The sequence below is a fragment of the Sphaerodactylus townsendi genome, linkage group LG10 (assembly GCF_021028975.2).
Source record: "Sphaerodactylus townsendi isolate TG3544 linkage group LG10, MPM_Stown_v2.3, whole genome shotgun sequence".
Classification (NCBI taxonomy): Eukaryota; Metazoa; Chordata; class Lepidosauria; order Squamata; family Sphaerodactylidae; genus Sphaerodactylus; species Sphaerodactylus townsendi.
Window position 1 is genome coordinate 39,203,515 of NC_059434.1, and position 20,629 is coordinate 39,224,143.

Genomic DNA, 20,629 nt, shown 5'->3' on the forward strand with positions numbered 1-20,629 from the left:
GTAACAAAAACTTTTATTGGTTCTCGGTCTTACAAGCCCGGGTGCCCTCTCAGAGAGAGACACACAGTTCCTTGGCTGTGCAGCAGCTTATATTTCCTTTTTAGGACCACCCAATCCCTCCTTCTCGTCTCCATTGGCAGGAGATAAGTCTGCAAGTTCCTAGGGAACGTAACTGCTTGTTCCACTAGAACAGCAGCAGCATTTGCAGCCTTTGCCACCAGAGCTCTGGTTGAAGAGACATGCTGGGCTATCACCGTGTCATCTTATTTACTTTTTATTTACTTTTGTGTGGCATTACAGGCTTGATGGACAAATGTCAGAAGAGGCAGCATTTGGCTGGAGTGTCCTACAGCAGGTGGTTCCTCCAGAATCCTGAGGTAGGAATATACATTCAGATGGGATCATGGCTAACTGGGGTTTCCTACCCTAGGTCAAAGCTTTGGCATATAACCGTGTGTGAATGACGCAGCCCCACTGACGGAGAAAGACAAATAGGAACCTACCATGAAGGTACCTTCTTTTCAGTGGGGCGAAGTCAATCGCTTTTTTCCCACTTTAAGATTAATTTAAAAGGTGAGATTTTTCAGGTGGAGCAGAGCTTGTTACTCCTGGAGGGAAAAGGGAAGGACCGCTCCTGTAGTTCTAGGAGGAGCAAGTTTTCTATAGCCTTGCTCAGACTGTATGGGCGTGACCAAATGGTGTGTGAATGACTTCACCCCACTGAAGAGAAGACACCTTTACAGTATGTTCCAATTTGTCAATCTATTTGGGGAGGGGACTTAGTCAAGCAACACTATTGCCTACCTTCTCTCTATGCAAGCAGGGCACATATGATTTACAATATCAATACTTATGGAATACCTGCAATCTTCCCAAGTAACACACTGTTTTATCAAGGAAACAACAGTTATTTATATGAGCTTCATAAAAAGAAGCATCCAATTCACCCTAACGCTTTAGAATTTATTGAGGGAAACAGACTATTGCTGCCACAAGCTGTTTACAAAATACACGATAAGGCATATTGATGTTAATCCAAAAGCTGTTTATTTCAGCATTGCATCTTCTAGGTTCACTGAGCCTCCGTTCTTGGTGCACAGCAGCACCATTCCTCCTAGAGTTACAACTATAATTCAGAAGTTTGAGAAGCATTCCATAACATTTATCCTAACTCAGTGAAAGTTTTGCAGGCTAGAAACTGCTCAGAAAATTTTGGATATAAAACAACTATTGGAGTTTGTTCAAGAGGCAGAATGTATGCAAACCACCCACACTGTCATGTTCACGCAGAACTGAGTTCCTCCATTTCAAAAGGTGGGCACACCATAATTTGGCAGTATGTATGTATCATTCTTAATGACTTCAGTAAAAATAAAAAGGAGCATTTATTATTTGAGAAGTAAACAGAAGGAGCACCTTAAACATTTTGCCAAATGCTATCAAAAATGTTTTCGGGTAGGAGGCAATTTCGATTATTTTCTTTTCCAGGAAAACCAATAAATCCAACATTTATAACTCTCAGGTTACATTTATTCTGTTGCAATTGGCCCAGTTTTTACCTGGGACATATTTTGTCTTCTGATGGACTGCGAGAATCACTTGAGTTTGATGCTTGATTTAAATATTCTCCATTAGAGTCTGCATTTACCACGCAACTTGCCCCATTCCTTAATGAATGGGACCGCATGAGGTCCTCCTTAGTCTTTTCATGTCTTGGAAGGTTTTCTAATGGATTGTTCTGTTTGGTGAGAAGATGACTTGAAATAGTGGGTTGTTTTGCAGCATTATTGTGGGCAACAACTTCCTGAGAAACCGCAATACTTTCCACTTCAGACTTCAACTTTTCCATGAAGAAATTGGAAGAGCTATGCATTCGAGTTCTAAGATCTTTAAAATTACTTGAGAGTAAAGATTCTTTTACAGATGAAGTTTTTGATTCCATTTTTGATTTGTCACTCGGATTTTTAGTTTTATCAGCAGATGTCAAGGAGGAAGTCTGAGCATCCCAATTATTTTTGACACTACCTGGGAAAGAAAACGCAGGTGCAGTGTTGGTCTCCCAAAAGTAATTTGCAGAGACCTTACCACATACAGGCTGATTTTCTGAAGCACCATCTTCTCTAGGAGCACAAGTTTTGTAGGACAAGCTATCAGATAAATTGCAGTTACCTGTTAACCTCTTACCAGTGGAATTCCTAAGAGTATTCTGCTTGTACTCGCAGCATAACTGATTCTCTTGGTTTTTGTTCTGAATGGGTGGAGAAAGCAAAAATAAGCTCTGCTGTTCATTTGGCTGACGGAGTCGCTTTTCAGAAGTGGTAAGAAAAGCTGAGAAAAACATTTTTTTACTTTCTGCTGAATCTGGCTTAGGACTGGTGGTGGTACTAAAGGAAACTAAAGTTGAAGCTGGAAAGTTAATATTGTTTACATTGCTATTTTGGCTTTCAGGCTTTTCTGGAAAAAGTGTGGGGGAAAATGAATTCTCATTTTTGAGCGCAGGGTCAGGCCCCTTTCCACTTGAACTGGAAAAAATAGTTGGAGTAGTATGTTCTGTAACAGTACCAGATGAGTGCTGATTCAAGACAGCTACTGGTGATGCTATCACATGAAGTAAATCTGGTGATCCAGCCACTGAGGTTTGTACTCCCAAAGAAAGTGTTGCTGCATCAGCCTGAGGAATCTGTGCTGTTGTAAGCAAGGGATCAGAATTGTCTGACAGGGAAGTTTTTTGGCTGTCTTTCTGAGATCCTTTTACATCAAATAAACTGAAACTATTACTTGAGCCAGAGAAATTCAAGTTCATAGCAGGAGTGTTGAACAGATAACCAAGTGACTTAGACAAACTAGTTTCATTGATACTTTTTCTTTGCAGCACTTGCAGTTTAACATTACTTCCTTTAGCACTAAAGGGAAAAAGGGAAGCTTCTGGTGGTCGATTAATTGTACAGGGAGATTCTGGAAATGGGCATCTTCCATTTTGAGGCAAGGCATGTATTTGTTTCTTCAAGTCATCTGAACGAACTTGATATGCTGCGTAATAATTATAGCGTACTTCCTAGAATGAAAGTGGACATCAAGTTTAGTACTTCAAAGCCACTGGTTTGTACAATAAGCATCCTGCATTTTTATGTAGAGTTTGCTATGAAAATATCAAAGCATGATCCACCCTAGTACAAAACTACCCACATACATCAGGCAAGATAGTGGCAATACAGAATCTACTGGGTCCTTTATCTTTCCACATGCTAGCATGCCATCTATACCAAGATGAGTATGATGATGAAACGAGGAGATGCCCACACTACTCCTGAGTAATAAATTGCCACATACATTACACTGATCAGTTGTTTCAAAAATATTGTTACTATAGAGATATGCATGGAATTATAAGGATAATTTTAAATGGGTATATTGGAAAGATCTCAGCTGTAAACTGATCAAAAGTATTAAGTTATCATAACACAACGTGTATAACTTTACCTCATGGCTCATTTCTCCAAATTTGGGAGTTTCTGATATAGACATGATTTGAGTATGGATCATCCTCCCATCAGGCAATACATCTTTCCCTATCACAGGCTTTAAAAAAATCAGATTCAGTAGACTGATTTATCTAAACAAATAGTATATAAAATAAATGTTTCAGCATTTGTTAAATGAAGCTGCTTACACTGAAGCCATTGTGTAATTTCTTCTGTTTTTCTGATTTTCTGTCATTGTTTCCAAACACAACATAGTCTCCATCTCTAAAGGGAACGTCTGCTTTACATAAAATAACAAAACAGAGTTTTATATGAAAGGTCAAGTGTTCCTTACATCTAATTTTTATCATGAATACTAAACAATCAGCTTCAACCTGATGTTCCCTGATGTTTGAGCAATCCAAACTATGCTGTAGTAAATGGCAGTTATTCCCATTCATTTTAAGAATCTACAATTACATCAAATACATTCTTAATTTATAAAATATCTTTACTATTTCAAAACACAATCATTTTATTGCACAGAAATTTTAAGGGCTATCATGTCTGACTGTAGTTTAATTACCCTACCTTTAAAACCATCTACATTAACAGGAGTGAGGTGCAAAGCAAAGATGCTTTGAACAACAGATGTGGTATCCATATGCATTTGTTTGTACCCTTGCAAATTTTCATAGTGGGATGAAATTTGTATCAGATCAATCTGGGTCTTCATCCTGTATAGAAAGTTAAAATCCTAGTGAAAATACCATTACAGTATCAATATTCAAGCCAACTCCCTTCAGTGGGATCTATATTCTATATTATTTTATATTAGCACGGTATAACAGTTATAAAACTTTGCAAGCCAGAAACAGAAAGCAGTGAGGTACTTCTGCATCATCTTTAGACACAGTCCTGATAAGTACACTGCCCCTGAACACAGTTTTTAATTACATTTTATTAAAATACAACTTTAAATATTATATTGGTACCTGGGTACAGTGGGATATTAATATGAATTTCATAGTGACAGAAAACATTATTTCTTTCAGAGTGAACAGTCTTCAGGATTGAATTATCTGGGGTTTTTTTTACTTGATCTTCAGGAGCTACTGGTAGCTCATAGGTGGAATCACAACTATAAGCCACATTTCACAAGTTATAGACATATGTATTGTATTGCAGATGGTCTTATGTATTGTATTTATTTAGAAAAATGTATATTCAGCCTGTCAGTTTAGTTCAAGACCACAGAATGAGGGAAGTGTGTGCCGGTACGTACACATATGCATTGTGTTCCTGACCTGAAGTAGCTTCATGGGGCTGTTATTTGATATGGAGCTTAAACCAGACCCCAGTGCTTCAGTTCCAATCCACATTTGGCCTGAATTTGCCTGCTTTTTAAAATATTCAGAACTCCCACCATAATGCCTGATTTGTCCGGAGTTACTAAAAATTCAGAGATGTTAACATTAGTCTTTTAAAAATACAGTTGGGGAATGGCCCAAAGGCTTGGAGAAACTTAACCAGTTAAGAGGATCACTTCACAATACTGAGAAATAATGTTGTTAGGATAAGTAATTTATCCCAGACCATTCTCTGAATCCATGACTGAGGATTTCACTTGCATTTTTAAACCACCTATGATTAAATAATTAAATAAATGCATGTTCATATGTCAGACTTACAGTGCAATTTTTATCTACACTAGTCAGAGAAAGTCTCAAATGTATCACCGGGGCTCACTCCCAGTTGTACATAAGATTGCAACCAATGCACTAAAATTCTCAGCCCTATAACTACAATGGAAAAACCATTCCAAGGCTGCAATCCTAAACATGCTTGGAAATCACATTAAAATCAATGTGATATTATACTACTTCTGAGCAAACAACCATAGAATTTTATTGTAATTCCAAAGACAATACAATAATTTGTGAAGCTTTTTTTTCCAAAATGTGAACTTGGGATATAAAAATTATGTTCAAAAAGCCCCTCCATAATTTACATATAACTCAAAAAACTTGAATGTTTCTTTAAAGCAGGACACTTCTAGTCTTGGTTGTCTAATCAGAAATGTCAAAATCCAATGGGCATTTCTCCCCATCTATACACAGATCCATCACATAGAATGTTTACTGAAAAGTGAAATTTAGATTCTTGAAATCAGAAGCACAAAATCTTTATACTGTGGCTGTTTTCCGTTGGGCTTGGGGATACCAACTGAACTTGGTCAAACAGCTGATTATCTTCACGTTCTTCAAAATTCAAATCACCAAAGGGCCTTTTTCCTGGCCAGATTCAACACCCTGCCATCTGTTCTCCTCTATGGAAAATTCCAAAATGTTGTTTATGTAGAAAGACTCTGCCCCTGTAAGTTGGGCTGTCCCGAAACTGTACACGGCACTTTCTTCTATTGCCTGTTCTATGATGAAATTCAAGCAAAGTATATAAACACCGTTTTAAGACAGAGGGCCAAGTTTTCTGATAGTTCCAAGATGATCTTCACACTAAATAGTCCCATCTTAGAAATGTGCAAGAGTGTAGCTAAATTTCTACAGGAAACTGTTAAGGTCCAATTTTCAACAAAGGGGTGCTAATTTTTATTCTAGTCTTTGTTACAATTGTATTAACTCTTTTCTTTTTAACTCCATGCAATGTTGTATCATACAATACAAATTGTATGATGACTTTTATTTATTTTAAATTTCTCTATATTTTAATTTTTATAAGTATACTTTATACCCTAGATGCCAATAGAGAAAGGCCTTGGATTAGACTGGAAGGGAAACTGAAAAATATTCAAGTGTTTGTGGTAAAAAATTTAAGATACTAATTAAATATGATCCTATTTTATCTAACATGTAGCAGGCATAAAAATAGTAGAATGACAACATTTGTTTTATATATGATTAAAGCAATAGAATAAAAATTATCAAAATGGTACAGTTGTTACAGATTAGTCCTGCACTCAACATGATCCATTAAAATACATTATTTTGTCAATCCTTTATAATTTATACATGAAACTTTCAATGGCTGCCAAAATCAACACTTGATAAATATTTTATCAAGTAGTCATGTTAACGTTAAATTAACTTTAGCAATATAACAGGCTTACCTATGATTCAAGTTGCATGCAACCTATAAATTAAACAAAATAGAAATGAATATATTTTCTACCAGAATACTTCTCTCATGGTCCTTTGACAATTGCCAGGGCAATGGCGTTTTCCGCATGCTGTGTTTATCCCATATTTTAGGTTTTGTCAATTCAATTTTGTCCACATGCCTCCCTTTCAAATGTTTTTGTTCAGTTTAGTAATTTTCATCTTGCCTGAATAAGAGGCAATTCACTTGGGCAGGGGGAGGTCATGTCAGTGGTGACATGGGAATTATTACCCTAATTTTAAAGCTGTGACCTAGCTCAGTCTGCTCTGATTGGTCATTGTGACTATGATTCTCCATTAAAAAAAAACTGCCCCATTCTTCTCCACGATTCTCTGATCTGCACATCTATCTGAGAACCATTTTTATCGCATGCTGGAGAAACTCTCCATTGTATGTTCAGTGCAATCCCTTCAGCCCCTTTGACTTTTGAAAAGTTTACACACAAAATCCACCATTTTGTACCTCAAACCGAGGTACGATCCACCATTACATACATTAGTACATGTCCCCCACAACACCCCCCCGAGACCCAAGATCCCCCTTGAGAAAAGAGAAGATTAGGATCTTTATAATCACAGTCTTTTATTTTGTCAACTTGAACTTAGTATTTAGTAGTCCATTCACCCATTCTATTGATAGTCTCACTTCGATTTCTTTTTTAATGCAGGGGGCGGAATAGAGGGAGGAAATGGCTAACCAAGGAAAAATAAAATGGCTGAAAGGGAGGATAGGTTGCTGCAAGGGGGAGGGAACAGTCTTATGTGAAATTAACAAAGCTGCTCCCATCCAGCCAATTCTATTCGGAACTGACAAAGCAGCTCTCATCCATCCTGAAAATGGAGGACAAGTACAGGGAGAAACGTTAGCTTAACATCCCCTTGTCCATACTTACCAGTGTACAGATGATCTAACTTCGAACATTTTTTAAAAATTCAAGGAGGGCAATGGAGGTGAAGGGGGGATGGGCAAGAAGGAAGGATCAGCTGCAACAAGGAAGAGGGAATACTCTATGTGAAATTGACAACGCTGATCAAATCTTCCAAGGTTATTTAATTCTCTGCCTGAACATTATCTTAGCCAGTTCTATGTGAAATTGGCAGAGTTGCTCTGATTCATGCAGCCCATTTGCTTCTCTGCCTGAATTTTAACTTTGGTAGCTCTATTTGAAACTGACAAATCTGCTCCGATCCACTCAGAAAATGGAGGACAAGGCAAGAAGAAAATGGCTGAAGGGGAGGTTGGGTGATTGCACAGAGGTGTGGATAAAGAACTAGGGGTTGAGATGGCAGAGCAATAAAGACTGAATCATGATGGCAAACTAAATGGAAGTTAGCTTGAAAACGGATTGGTTAAATGTTGTGGTAAAACGTTGAGAAAAAGTTAACTGGAAACATTGTTGGAACCAAATGGGGGACAAATGCAGAAATTCATGGAAAATTGTAGAATTTGCCAGTAGAATATGTAATAAATGACTTGAGTGGAAAAGCCGAGTGACATGAAGCTATTCATCTGCATGGTACAGTACTGTACACCTACACCTTGTAAAAACGAAAGTCCATAAAATTAAAAACAAAATACAAATTAAAAAATTGGCATGAGGTACTGAACATGTAGTATTGCTATCTACCTCAGCATGTCATGGCCCTTAATCAATCATCTAGGTGTGAGAAGAACGTAACCTATTTGAGCCCTAATTTTTACAATGCTCTGAAGAAAAATGAGAAAGTATTAGGGTAGGCCTATGTGTGCCTTTCCACATCCACACTTTTGTAGGCTCCAAAACTTTGGACTAAAAGAGTTAAGGCTTCATTAGGCTTGAAAGCATGGACGTAGGTAAGGGGGGGGGTTCTCGGGTTTGAAACCCCCCCCATTCATGTCCAAAGCTCCACCCCTCCATTTGTGGGTTTTAAAAACATTTTAGTGCTTTTTCAGTTTTTGGCCTGTAGGGGGCGCATTGTTTGGGCTAGCAGCACCAAACCTTCAGGGATTGTTTGGGGGACTCTCCTGATGATACTACCCGGGTTTGGTGAGGTTTCGTTCAGGGGATCCAAAATTATGGACTCCCAAAGGGGGTGCCCCCATACTCCATTGTTTCCAATGGGAGCTAATAGAAGATGGGGTCTACACCTTTGAGGGACCATAACTTTGGACCCCCTGAACCAAACTTCACCAAACCTGGGATGCATTATCAGGAGAGTCTCTTTTCATTGATACCACTCCTAGAGTTTTGCTTGAGAGGTTTGGGTGCAGGGGTCCCGAAGCTATATGGACTCCCAAAGGCGTAGCCCCATCCTCCACTTGTTTCTACAATGGGAGCTAATAGGAAGATATGAGAGGCTACATCTTTGAGGAGGTCCATAACTTTGGACATCCTGAACTCAAACTTCACCAAACCTGGAGTACTCTATCAGGTGAAGTCTCTTATTGTTACCACCCAAGTTTTTGTGTGGGAATTTTGGTCTAGGGAGTCTCAAAGCTATGGACTTTCCCAAAGTGCCCCTCCCCCCATTGTTTCCAAATGGGAGCTAATAGGAGATAGGGGCTACACCTTTTGAGGAGTCCATAACTTTGGACCCCCTGGAACCAAACTTCACTGCCAATCCTGGGTGAGTACTCATTGGGAGAGACTCCTAAAAGATAACCCTGAAAGTTTGGTGCTTCTGAAACTTAAGCTAATTACTGCACCCCTGACAGTGCAGGCATCTCCCCAAATGTCCTCCTAGATCTAGGCATGGATTTAAAAAGGAGAATCTGGGGTCCTCAGTTTAGAAGAAGAAGAAGAGTTTGGATTTATATCCCCCCTTTCTCTCCTGTAGGAGACCTGTCCAGGGCTTACAATGTATCCTTTGGCCCTTGCTTCCCTGCACAACAAACTTACCCTGTGAGGGTGGGTGGGAGACACTGAGAGGCTCCAAAAGAAGCTGCAGTAGGACTAGCCCAAGAGTCACCCAGTAGCTGGCATGTGTGGGAGTGCACAGGCTAATCTGAATTCCACAGATAAGCCTCCCTGACAGCTCCAGAAAAGCTGGCAGGAGCAGGGAATCCCGAAATCCCGGTTCCTCCCAGGATTGAGAATGCATCTGCTCTTAAATCCACCTAAAAGCCACATTGAAAGTGATGGTGTTTCAGGGTGGGGGATAATCCACCCCCAAACAGCATCACTTTCAATGTTGTTTAACTAGATTCTCCCTTAAAGGTGGATTTAAAAGGAGAATTTGGGCTCTCTAGTTTAAACACCATTGAAAGTGATGCTGTTTGGGGGTGGATTCCAGCATCACAGCAACTGTCCAGAGGAGGGGGGACACAAAACTCAGATTTTGCACCAGGCTCCATTTTCCCTCTATGCCTCTGCCCAGAGGGGAGGAGCAGGGGAGGGCGTGGCAGGGGAGTTTGCCATCCCTGACCTAGGAGAGCTGCTTTTATAAGCGCTAGGCCAGGGGCGGGGCTTGGGGAGGCATGGCCATGCCCTAGGGGCGGGTGGGGCTGTGGCCCCACCCCTGAACCCCCCCATAAAAAATCTATCCCTACGTCCCTGTTTGAAAAAAGAAAAAAATCTAATGCCATTTAAATGACTATAGAACTGTTAGTTGTAGAGGGGGAAGCGTCTCAAAGATATCTTAGAACAGGTGAGGAAATGGAATCAAAGATAGTGTTAACCACATGAACCTCCTGTTCCCAACTGTTTCTCACCAAAAAGCTTCCCAAAAAAACATGAATGGGAGGACATCTATACCTTCCCCGTTATGAATCTAATTTGGGGCTAGCTCCTGCTTACATTTTCCCAAACCTTATTAGCCAGTGCTACAATGCAATTTTGCCAATGCACTAGATTGCAAAGGCTCAGAACTACCTGGTCAGGAAGTGAATATAGCCACTGCTTTAATTAGGTTTATGCTACTGTGTTGGGGAAGATTTCCTTGTTACTTATCCACCAGGTTTTTGACTTCCTAACGTGTTACACAAAACACTTAGAGTAGTAAAGTTTAACAAGCTGCAAAAATATTGGCATACAACTCACAATAGCAAATAAGTATTATGGAGGGACTGGTCTTTGCAACTGGCCACTAGAAAACAACGAATGCTTGGCTACCAAGCCCAACCAGTTTGTCAAGCCTTGCACAGTGTCTTGAATTCAGATTATGTGGAATTTGACTTAAGTATAAAAACAGCATAATATGTACACAGTATCTTAAGGATTTTGCAGTTTGTCTGTCGGCCTCTCCTCCTCCCGGTTCTCTTAACTCTGCCCGTCAACAGCCTTAAAGGCACAGAGCTAATCACACTGGGAAGACCCAATACTAGAGCTGCTATTTTTTCTCGCTCTCTCCTTTACCTTTTCTCCCCCCTCCCACACGCTGGCTTGATTTAAAATAAAGGCTTGTGCACTTGCATGTGAGGTTGGATTTCACGCTCTTTCTTTTATTTTTGCAGTTTGCAGAAGCCATGATTTGGAAGGGGGTGCTCTGGCTGGTGCCCCTTTCCATGGGTGTGCCATTCTGCACAGTAATACTCATCCGGCCAAGGAGGAAGAAGCCACCTGCTCAGAAAGGGCTGACAACTTGTGCCGAATGCCAAAGTGGACTTCCAGCGCGCCCAGGGACCTGGCAACTGGAGCCCAGGCTCCTGGACTGCAGAGCCTTGCCCTACTATGGGAGGGAAGAGAGGAGGGAAGAAGCTGCCGGCAGGGGTAGGTGCGTGCCTCTGACAGAGTGCGAAGGAAGGGGAGTGCAATACAGATGTCAATTCTCTGTTATATAATGTGGATACATTGATAGGAGCAAATGAAGAAACAGGAAGGAGCTGGCAGCAGGGGGGGCGAGGGGGAAGGAGTGCAAAACAGTATGAAGGAGTGGGAAGGCTGGCCATGGACAGAGGGAAGAGGTGTGGGACAAAGATATTCACCGGCAAATCTGTCTGTCCATGGTGGTGAAACAAAATTAAAATCGTGCTACAAGTGGTTTCACTTGCCACACAGAGGAAATAAGTCCCTACAAGAAATCTTGCCACGGTAGACATCTGCCTCCACTGCACAGCGAACACCTTGTGCATAATTGGCCCTTGTGAGGCAGGTGGAGTTGAGAGAGTTCTGAAGAACTGTGAGAAGCCCAAGGTCACCCAGCAGATTTCATGTGTAGGCGTGGGGCAGAAAATCCAATTCACCAGATAGGAGTTTGCGTCTCATGAGGAAGAGTGGAAATCAAATCAGGTTCTCCAGATTATAGTCCATCACTCTTCACTACTACACCACCCTGCCTGAGAAAACATTATGCTGTCAACTTTAAGTGTACTGCAGGATATGAAAGAATTTACTAGTTTCTAATACTTCACACCATGGTTTAAAGATGTAATTCTCTGCTTAAAAGTCACAAATAACATTAAAATATCTCACCTCTAAGAAATGCTGGGGATCACACTCATTTACAATCTTTTCACACTCATTCAGATACTTTTCAATTGTTTTCCTGCAAGCATCTTTCATTTTCTTCCATATTTCATATTCCTTTGCTCTCTTTTCTTTTTGACTTCCAAGACTATCAAGCAGCTGTTTTTTCTTCATTTCCAAGGTCTCATAGATACTTTTAAATTCTCTTGTAATGATCTCCTCCTCTTTAAGATTTTGTGTCTAAAAAGAGTAATTAGAGTCAACAAACAAGTGTTTCTGATACAAATTTAGACCCCACTGGTTTTCTTTGATGGACGCATACATATTTTATGTCTGATTTGTGGAACCCCAGGGGAGATGGTGAAGAATAGACATGGAAAAATGTTTCAGCATCAGAGATACCTGACAAAAGACAACAGGAAAATGCAGAGAAGAACATAAGAACACTATTCTCACTACATTCACAACATATATGTTTTCTTGACGCTCCATCTCCTTTTTTCATTATTATTTGACAAGAAGTCAAAGAAAAAATGAATTTGCATTATTTTATTGGAGCATCCAGTAATCCAAAGACTACTGTACAAGATTTTGCTCTTTAAAGAAACCTTTATGTATCACGCAGCTTGAGTCTAAGTTATATCTATGTAAAAGAATAAGAATAGTTGCTTAATCAAATGTCCCTATGGCCAATGGTAGATGTTTTACAGGTTACCAAACCTAGTCTTCATTAGAAAGTTGACTGTGCCTAAAGCCAGTCCAAAAAACAGGAATGGCACAAGATTTGTCTTTGGAATTCTTAAAAGATTATACCACAAAGCTTTTAAAAAATATATCCTCATTAGTTTGTTCTGGTACTTCAACTCTTGGGGGAGTATATTTCAGTGTTGTTTTGAAGATTATAACAGCAAATACAGAAACCATATTTTTAATGCATCTTGAAGATTTATTAAACAGACATAATAAACTGCAAAGCACCATTATTATTTCTGTTTGACAATGGTCTCATCTTGGTCTCCGAAATCATAAAATTCAAATACAGCAGAGCAGCCAAAGCTTTTACTTCTTGCAAATGAAAAGTAACAGACATTTTAAATTATCAGTCTCTGCAGTTAAAGGATTTGGTAGCAGGTGATGTGAAAGAAACTAACCTGAGTTTCCAAAGGGCTGCTGCCAGTCACACTAGACAGTACTGACCTTGGCTCACCAAGGGCCTCAATTAGTATAAGGCAGCTATGTCCTTCTGTATGTGTGTACCGGTATGTGAAATGCCAGTGTAGGTTCTTAACTACATTACAGTATAAAGACAAAACAATGTTCTCTTAAATTCAGAGTAAAATTTCCAAACTTTGTTCACATTTAAAATTTTGTATAAAAGATCAGGGATGCTGCTTTAGATGACTGAAGACAAGATGAGGAGATGAGATGCAGGGATAAGGTTTTGTGCAGATGTATTTCCTGGGAATTTAAGAAAGACAGAAGCCAATCCAGAGTTGGGGCGGGGGGGCTCGTGTCAAAGGGCTTGTGCCAATGGGGGTGCCCACCCTACTAGCATAAGGAGCACCCCTACAGTACCGTCTGATGTGGAACTGAACACCAACAGAGAAGAGTGCAGCATTCCAGGGTTGGGCCCAGAGGTGGAGCTGACTTTCTGCCCCTTGATGCCACCGCAACTGGCTCAAACTGGCACCACAATTTTTGTGGTGCAAGTCCCTTTCCCCTGTTGCACAGGTGTCAAACTCATGGCCCTCCATATGTTATGGACTACAGTTCCCATCAGCCCCTGCCAGCATGATGCTGACAGGGGATGATGGGAACTATAGTCCACAACATCTGGAGGGCCACGAGTTTGACACCTATGCCCTATCATGGGTTTCCAGGGGGCAGGAGGATTTAGCAGCTTTCCTCCTGCCTGTGCCTCTGGGGAACTATATAGAAGGAGGCATGGCTGCTGTACTCCCCCATCCCCATTTGGATTGGGCTGCCTAACAAGTTACTGAAAATCAATGTCTCATTAAATATATGTATAATAATAAAAAAGGACTGCCGAAAAATGAACAACAAATACTTACTAAATACATTAGTTTATGTATTTAAATGAATTTAAATACATTAGTTCATGTATTTTTCTTACCTCTATGCCATTTCGGAAATCTGCTACTTCCTTTACTAGTTGTTCATGTATTTTTCTTATTTCCTTCAGGTAGCTGAAGAAATTTAGCTGTAGATTAGGATTGTAATTAGGATGTATCTGATATAGTTCATAGGCAGGTGCTGATACTTTGGGTAAGAGCTAATTTCACTTGGTAGTCACTACAGTGGAACCTCGGTTTTCACTGCCTTCGGTTTTCATCGGTTTTGGTTTTCATCGATTTTTTCAGTGAAAAATTTGTTTCGGATTTCATTGATTTGCCTCGGTTTTCATCGATTTGCAGTGTGCAGGGGTTTGTGGAGAAAAATCACCCAGACAAAACTGCAGGCCGTGTCTGCAACTTGTTTAATGACAATGTCTTGCCCCATTTCAGACAAATCTTACAGAGGCATCAGAAACAGACCTCTTTGGACAGCTTTCTGGTGCGACATTGGTCCACTGGCTCTGAAGCTAGTGCTAGTGTTATTGTTTGTTACTGCTTTCAGCATTAAACACTATGTTTATTCACCAAAAATGTGTTTTGGTATGTTTTCTGGAGTGCCTAGAATGGATTAATTGGATTTACATTGATTCCTATGGAAAAGTTTGCCTCAGTTTTCATCGGTTTCGGTTTTCATCGATTTTTTTCAGATGGATTACCAACTAAAACCGAGGTTCCACTGTACTTAGTTGAACAAACACCCTTCTTGAATCAATAGTTCTTAAGTTGAAGGCATTAGGAACAAACACAATTTTTTCCAGTTTTCTTCCTTAAAACTGATTAGGCATCATCCCTTTCACTTATGAGCTATTCCCCTTAGAACTAGTTTGGATTACCCCCTTTACTTACAAGCTACTTCCCTTAAGGAAGGAAATCTTTTCCCTCACACACAGGATCCTCTTGATCCAAAACAATTGTATTCCTCTCACTCCACCTGCCAGCCTGAATTCTCAGTTTCTTTAATGGTCTCTCTACAAAGCCACTAGTAGAATTCTTAGAATTTTTGTTCTTTTTGACTCTCCTGTCATTCAAGGTTCTATGACCAGGACAACTTATCCTCATGCAACTGTCGGTCAAAGAGGCCAAGCAAAAACATTTCTTCTGATTCAAGTTTTCAAGGGAGGAATGCCTTTTTAAAAAACTGTTTTATGGTCTGTTTTAAGCCTTAGTATTGTTCTTTTTAAAATTGCTGAACCTTGTTTTCACAGGTTTTTGTTTGTTTTGAGAGACAGAAAGACAAACTGTATAGCATAGTGGTTAAGAGTTTTAGACTAGGGTCTGGAACACCCAAATTCAAATTCCTACCTGTCTCATGGAACATTGCTAGGTGGCCTTAGGCTAATCACATTATCTCACAGCCCCTCTTTGCTGCCTAGAAGCCGCAGAGCAAGTTTCCCTTGCTCCCCGGCTTCTAGGCAGGGAGGAGGTGGCGGTGGCCCCTCTTCACTGCCTGGAAGCTGGGGAGCAAGTTTGTTGTGAAAAAATGGAAGAGAAAAGAATGATGTAAGTTGCTTTGGGTCGTCGTTGGGAACAGAGGCATGGTATAAATTAAATAATTAAATACATGATAATAAACTTCTTATGATTCCATGATGCTGAGTAACTTTCTGGGTTGCCCGGCCTAAGCAAAAGAAGAAGAATCGTCCTGGATCAGACCAGTGGTCCATCTCGTCCAGCTACTGCACACAGCACCTCTAAATTCAGGTATTCTCTCACAGTCTGAACAGAAAGGATATAAATTTTATAATAAATCCAGAAGCTATGTTCTAGAATAGGTCTTTGAAATGCCTTCAAACAAATATAACCATTAGAAAAGCAGCAAAATCCCAATGAGGGTCAAAACGTTCCACCACAGGCAGTGGCGTACGGGCCTAGGGACATGAGGGTGCACACCTTTTGGTCACGTGGGGGGAGCCGGATGGTCCCCTCACGTGACCAAATGGAGCCACCGATGGAGGTCCCAGTCTTGCCGGGGAAGGACTGGGAGCCTCGGTAGCCAGCTCAGCTTCTTGCCTTCGGCTGGAGACGCACAGCTAAGCAGGCCACTAGGTCTCTCAGTTCTGCCTTCCCTGGCTGGGGAGGGTAGGACTGGGAGCCCCTGCCACGGCTCCTCCTCCCTGCCTGGAAGCTGGGGGGCGAGGGAAACTCGCTCCCCAGTTTCCAGTCAGCAAAGAGGGGCCGCTGCCACTGCCTCCTCCCTGCCTAGAAGCCGTGGGGCAAAGGAAACTTGCTCCCCGGCTTCTAGGCAGCGAAGAGGGGCTGCCGCCGCCCAGTGGCATAGCGCCAATGTGGACATCGGTGGAGGCTTGTCCCAGGCGCGCTCCCACCAGGTCACATGGGGGGCACAAAAGGTTCAGTGGCGGCCCTGCTGCTTCCTCTGGCTCCCCTCAGCCAGCCCCTGCCTGAGAGGTGCGCAGCTGGCCCCTTAGGAAGGGACTGGCCGAGGGAGCCGGCAGCTCAGGCAGAGGGAAAAAGGTGGCGGCAGCCTGCCTGGTGCTGCCAGTTCTTGCTCTGTGGGATCCGGCAGCACCAGGCAGGGAAACCCCCTATGCCCACCAGAGAAGGCAGCCTCCTCCTCCGTTGGGCAGAGAGAAGATGGTGACGGCGGCCTGCCTGGGGTTGCTGGCTCTCGTGTCGTGGGAGCCAACAGCGCCGGGCAGTGAAACCACTTCTGGCCAAATGAGAAGCCAGTTGCCTGCTCCATTGGGCAGAAAGGGGATGGCGCCGGGCAGGGAAACCCCTCTGTCTGATGGAGAAGGAAGCCTCCTCCATTGGGCAGAGAGGGGAAATGGTGGCGGCACTCTGCCTCGTGCTGCCGGCTCTCGCATCACGGGAGCCGGGAGCGCGAGGCAGGGAACCCCCTCTGCCCAACGGAGGTGGCCGCCTGTTCCGTTGTGCAGAGGGGATGGTGCTGGGCAGGGAAACCGCTGGGCAGGCAGCCTCCTCCTCCATTGGGCAGAGAGGGAAAATGGCAGTGGCAGCTTGCCTCATGCTGTGAGCTCTTGAGTCACGAGAAAACCCCCTCTGCTCAATGGAAAAGATGCCCGCCTGCTCCGTTGGGCAGAGGATGGCTGCAGCGGCGGGAGCCAACAGCGCCGGGCAGGGAAACCCCTTTCTGCCCAAATGAGAAGCTAGTTGCCTGCTCCGTTGGGCAGAGGGGGGATGGGGCGGTGGCTTGCCTGGTGCTGCTGGCTCTCACGTTGCGGGAGCTGGCAGTGCCGGGCAGGGAAACAGAAAGCCCCCTCTGGCCAACAGAGCAGCCGATCAGTGGGGCAGAGGGGGGACGGTGGCCTCTGTGTTTTCTGCCCCCTCATGGGTACTCTTGCCGCAGCCACCCATACGCACCATCATGCCTGCGGGATAAGGTAAGTGGTGTTGTGGGGGAGGGGGTGCACAGTGCAGCACGGGGCCCATGGGGGGCAGAAAATGCAGAGGCTGCCCCGGTGCAGCTTTGCCCAACTACTTCTCTGCCGCCGCCTCCTCCCTGCTTAGAAGCGGGAGGGGGGCGAGTGAAACACACTACCTGGCTTCTAGGCAGCAAAGAAGGGCCGCTGCCCTCGCTTCCTCCCTGCATAGAAGCCAGGGGGAAAGGGAAACTCGTTCCCCAGCTTCCAGGCAGTGAAGAAGGGCCACCAGCTCCCTGTCTAGAAGCTGAGGGGTGAAGGAAAGTTGCTCCCCAGGTTCCAGGCAGCGAAGAGGAGCCTCCACCACCACCTCCCTGCCTAGAGGGGGGGGGGCTCGCTCCATGGCTTCTAGGCAGCAAAGAGGGGCTAGAGTCCAACTCGCGAGTAAGCAGGGCTTACATTTGGCTCCAGTATGCCTCTGACCACTGGTTTCTGCATACAGCAATTTATGATACCAGGTTTTTGTCCAGCATCACCCTTCAGCTCCCTATATTCTGATACAGATGAAGCTTCCAGGATGCCTACCAAGCTGGCCTAGGGGCCTGGGGGAACTCCAGTGGCTCATCATCTGGTTTGAAGCAAAGCGTAGAAAAGTCCCAGGTTCAATCTCTGGCATCTCCAGTTAAAAGCTACAGGTTGCAGGTGATGTGAAAAACCTCTGCCTGAGATCATGGAGAACCACTACCAGGATGAACAGGTAATAATGACCTAGGAAGACCCTTGTTTGGATTCAGTGTAGGACAGCTTTCTGTGCACGTGTTTATATCTGAACCTGTGCCCAAAGGAAGAGAATACTATTGCCACAGAAATCAGCTGTAATTTGACTGGTTAGCGAGCACAGCAAAATCCATTTGTGAATTATTACTATAACCACAGCATCTAATGGCTCAAGACGAGGCTCCAGTTCTCTCGAAGTGCCTGCTTGCCTGCCTTTGCCGTACACTTACTTTCTCCTCCTGATAAACGGCACCTATCAGGTCGACCGAATGGAAGACCCCCAGATGCTCCTCTGACACGCACTGCCCGCACGCCGGGCGGCAACACATCCGGCAGAAGTGCTGCAGCAGCTTGCCCGGGTGCTTCTCGCAAGGCACCTCCTGCACCAAGGCACGGCCCGACGCTCTCGGCTCCCCGCCATGGCTGGCCTTGAACAGCTTCACCACCTCGGCCAGGGTCGTGTTGACCGGCAGGCCGGCGGCGCCGATGCGTGCGGGGAGCGCGCAGGCCTTCCGACAGAGAGGGCAAGACACGAAGACGGCGTCGCTGTCGGAGTTCGGAGCAGAGCCCCGCTCGGCCTCTTGACGACGTGGCCGCTCGTGGCTTTGCGGGGGCGGCCGCAGGGGGGAAGGAGGGGCCTGCTCGACCGGCCTGCGTCCCTGGCAGAGGTAGGCGACCACGCAGGTCCGGCAGAAGTTGTGCGAGCAGGGGAGCGTCACGGGTTCCTCAAAGAGCGACAGGCAGATGGCGCAAGTCAGGGTCGCCTCCATTTGCGCAAACTACGGTCAGCGGCGGAAAATCCCGGCGCGATCATCCGGAGGGCTGCGGGTGGCTTCGCTCTCGGCCAAACGAGCTGGACGTTGCCTTTTTCCTCCCAGTCCCGTTGCCCGTCGGACTCAACCGCCGTCCTCCCCGAACTCCCCACTGCTAGTAACTGCCAAACTCCCACGGTCGACGTTTGCCCTGACCAAACAGAAAATGGAACTGGGCATTCCATCCGTTCCTATTGGAAGACAGTTCCAAATTGACAGCGCTTCCTGCCAATGAAAAGACAAGGTCGCCTCTGAATGAAATGGAAAGCGAGAAACTGTGTGGCCAGAGGAGTCCGCCTGTGAGCGACTGGGTTGGAAGTTACCGCGTCCAATAAATGCATTTTAAGTGTTCTGTTTTTTTTTAAATTGGCTGGATGGTGCAGTCCTGCTAGGTGTGACCGTATTGTAGTGCTGATGCCTCATCTGGACTGGAGGAATTATCCCTTTCACTGTAACAGTCTTCCTTCAGCCATCTGCTCCTTTCAGATGCCTCTGCCTTTTTCTCTCGCTGCTTCCTTTATGTTATGTATTTATTAAAATGCTTCTAAAGCACTTTTCTGCACACTTAGTGGACCAACCAACTTTAAAAGTTTGACAGTTTAAGAGTAATCCAGTCTTGAGGGCACCTTCACTCATTGTGGGCCAACCAACTTTAAAATAGTTACAGTATAAGAATTTTCAACTCTTGAGATTAGAGTGGTATGTATCAGTGTGGTCAGGTTGACTGAACTAGAAGTCAGAGTACCAGGTGTATGCAAGAAGGCACTTTATGTAATGGCACCAATCTGTTTCTCCATCAACCGAGTTTCCCAACCCAGTAGAATGATATCCCTGGTTATCAGCTTTCTATCTTGTCTGGATTCAGCTTGCTCCTCCTTAGCCACCTGACTATAGCATCCAGGTGACAGCACAGGGCAAACAATAACTTCTGGTTGCTTTAGGGGCGTAACGAGGCAAACTGTAGCCCTGGGCAAAACCTGAGTTGGATCCCCCCCATGGGCAGCCACTCCACCACGCTAACTCAATTTTTTTTTTGTTTTTGCAACTTTAGGATTACATTGGTGCCTTCAGGAGGGGCATTTCTAGACATATCAAGCACCTGGCTAATTCCTTCAAGGCAATATCACCAGGAGACTGTCCTTATGCTACCTCCCAAGTTTGGTAAGGTTTGGTTTAAGGAGTCCAAAGTTATGGACTCCCAAAGGGGGTGCCCCATCCCCCATCCCCCATTGTTTCCAATGGGAGCTAATAGGAGATGGGGCTACAGTTTGGGGGTCCATAACTTTGGCCCCCTGAACCAAACTGCACCAAACCTTGGGAGTATCATAAGGGCAGTCTCCTGAGGAGCCCATGAAAGTTTTGAGACTGTGCCTTCAGAAATGTGCCCCCCACCCCCAGCCTGCAACCCCCAATGCAGAACAAAGATTCTTGGGCAAATTTCTAGGATGTTCCTGCAGGGGGTGCATTTTTGGATGTATCAGCACCAAAATACCAGGGTATCATCTGGAAACTGTCCTGATGGGACCTCCCAAGTTTGGTGCAGTTT

General features: G+C 43.9%; 1 protein-coding gene across 7 annotated transcripts; it reads right to left on the reverse strand.

The window, feature by feature from the left end:
* Nucleotides 1-1,024: 1,024 nt before the first annotated feature.
* LOC125440146 (tripartite motif-containing protein 59-like) lies at nucleotides 1,025-19,244 on the reverse strand. Of its 7 annotated transcripts, none has more exons than XM_048509785.1 (8): nucleotides 18,502-19,244; nucleotides 14,153-14,239; nucleotides 12,025-12,258; nucleotides 6,586-6,608; nucleotides 4,053-4,198; nucleotides 3,671-3,759; nucleotides 3,481-3,579; nucleotides 1,025-3,055 (listed from the first exon to the last, which is right to left on the reverse strand). In XM_048509785.1, exons 1-8 carry the CDS (start codon nucleotides 19,039-19,041, stop codon nucleotides 1,556-1,558), a joined length of 2,718 nt encoding a protein of 905 aa, XP_048365742.1. In that variant the 5' UTR covers nucleotides 19,042-19,244; the 3' UTR covers nucleotides 1,025-1,555. The 7 variants fall into 7 exon arrangements, with proteins under 7 accessions (XP_048365742.1, XP_048365741.1, XP_048365743.1 ...); XM_048509784.1 differs by having other exon boundaries at nucleotides 3,671-3,762; XM_048509786.1 differs by lacking the exon at nucleotides 14,153-14,239 and having other exon boundaries at nucleotides 3,671-3,762.
* Nucleotides 19,245-20,629: the final 1,385 nt, after the last annotated feature.

Coding starts and splice junctions, on each gene's coding strand:
- LOC125440146 (XM_048509784.1), bottom strand. CDS start 19,041: ATGGAGGCGACCCTGACTTGCGCCATCTGCCTGTCGCTCTTTGAGGAA. Junction 14,240..18,501: donor CCGTTTATCAGGAGGAGAAA/GTAAGTGTACGG, acceptor CCTAATCTACAG/CTAAATTTCTTCAGCTACCT. Junction 12,259..14,152: donor ATTTCCGAAATGGCATAGAG/GTAAGAAAAATA, acceptor TACTCTTTTTAG/ACACAAAATCTTAAAGAGGA.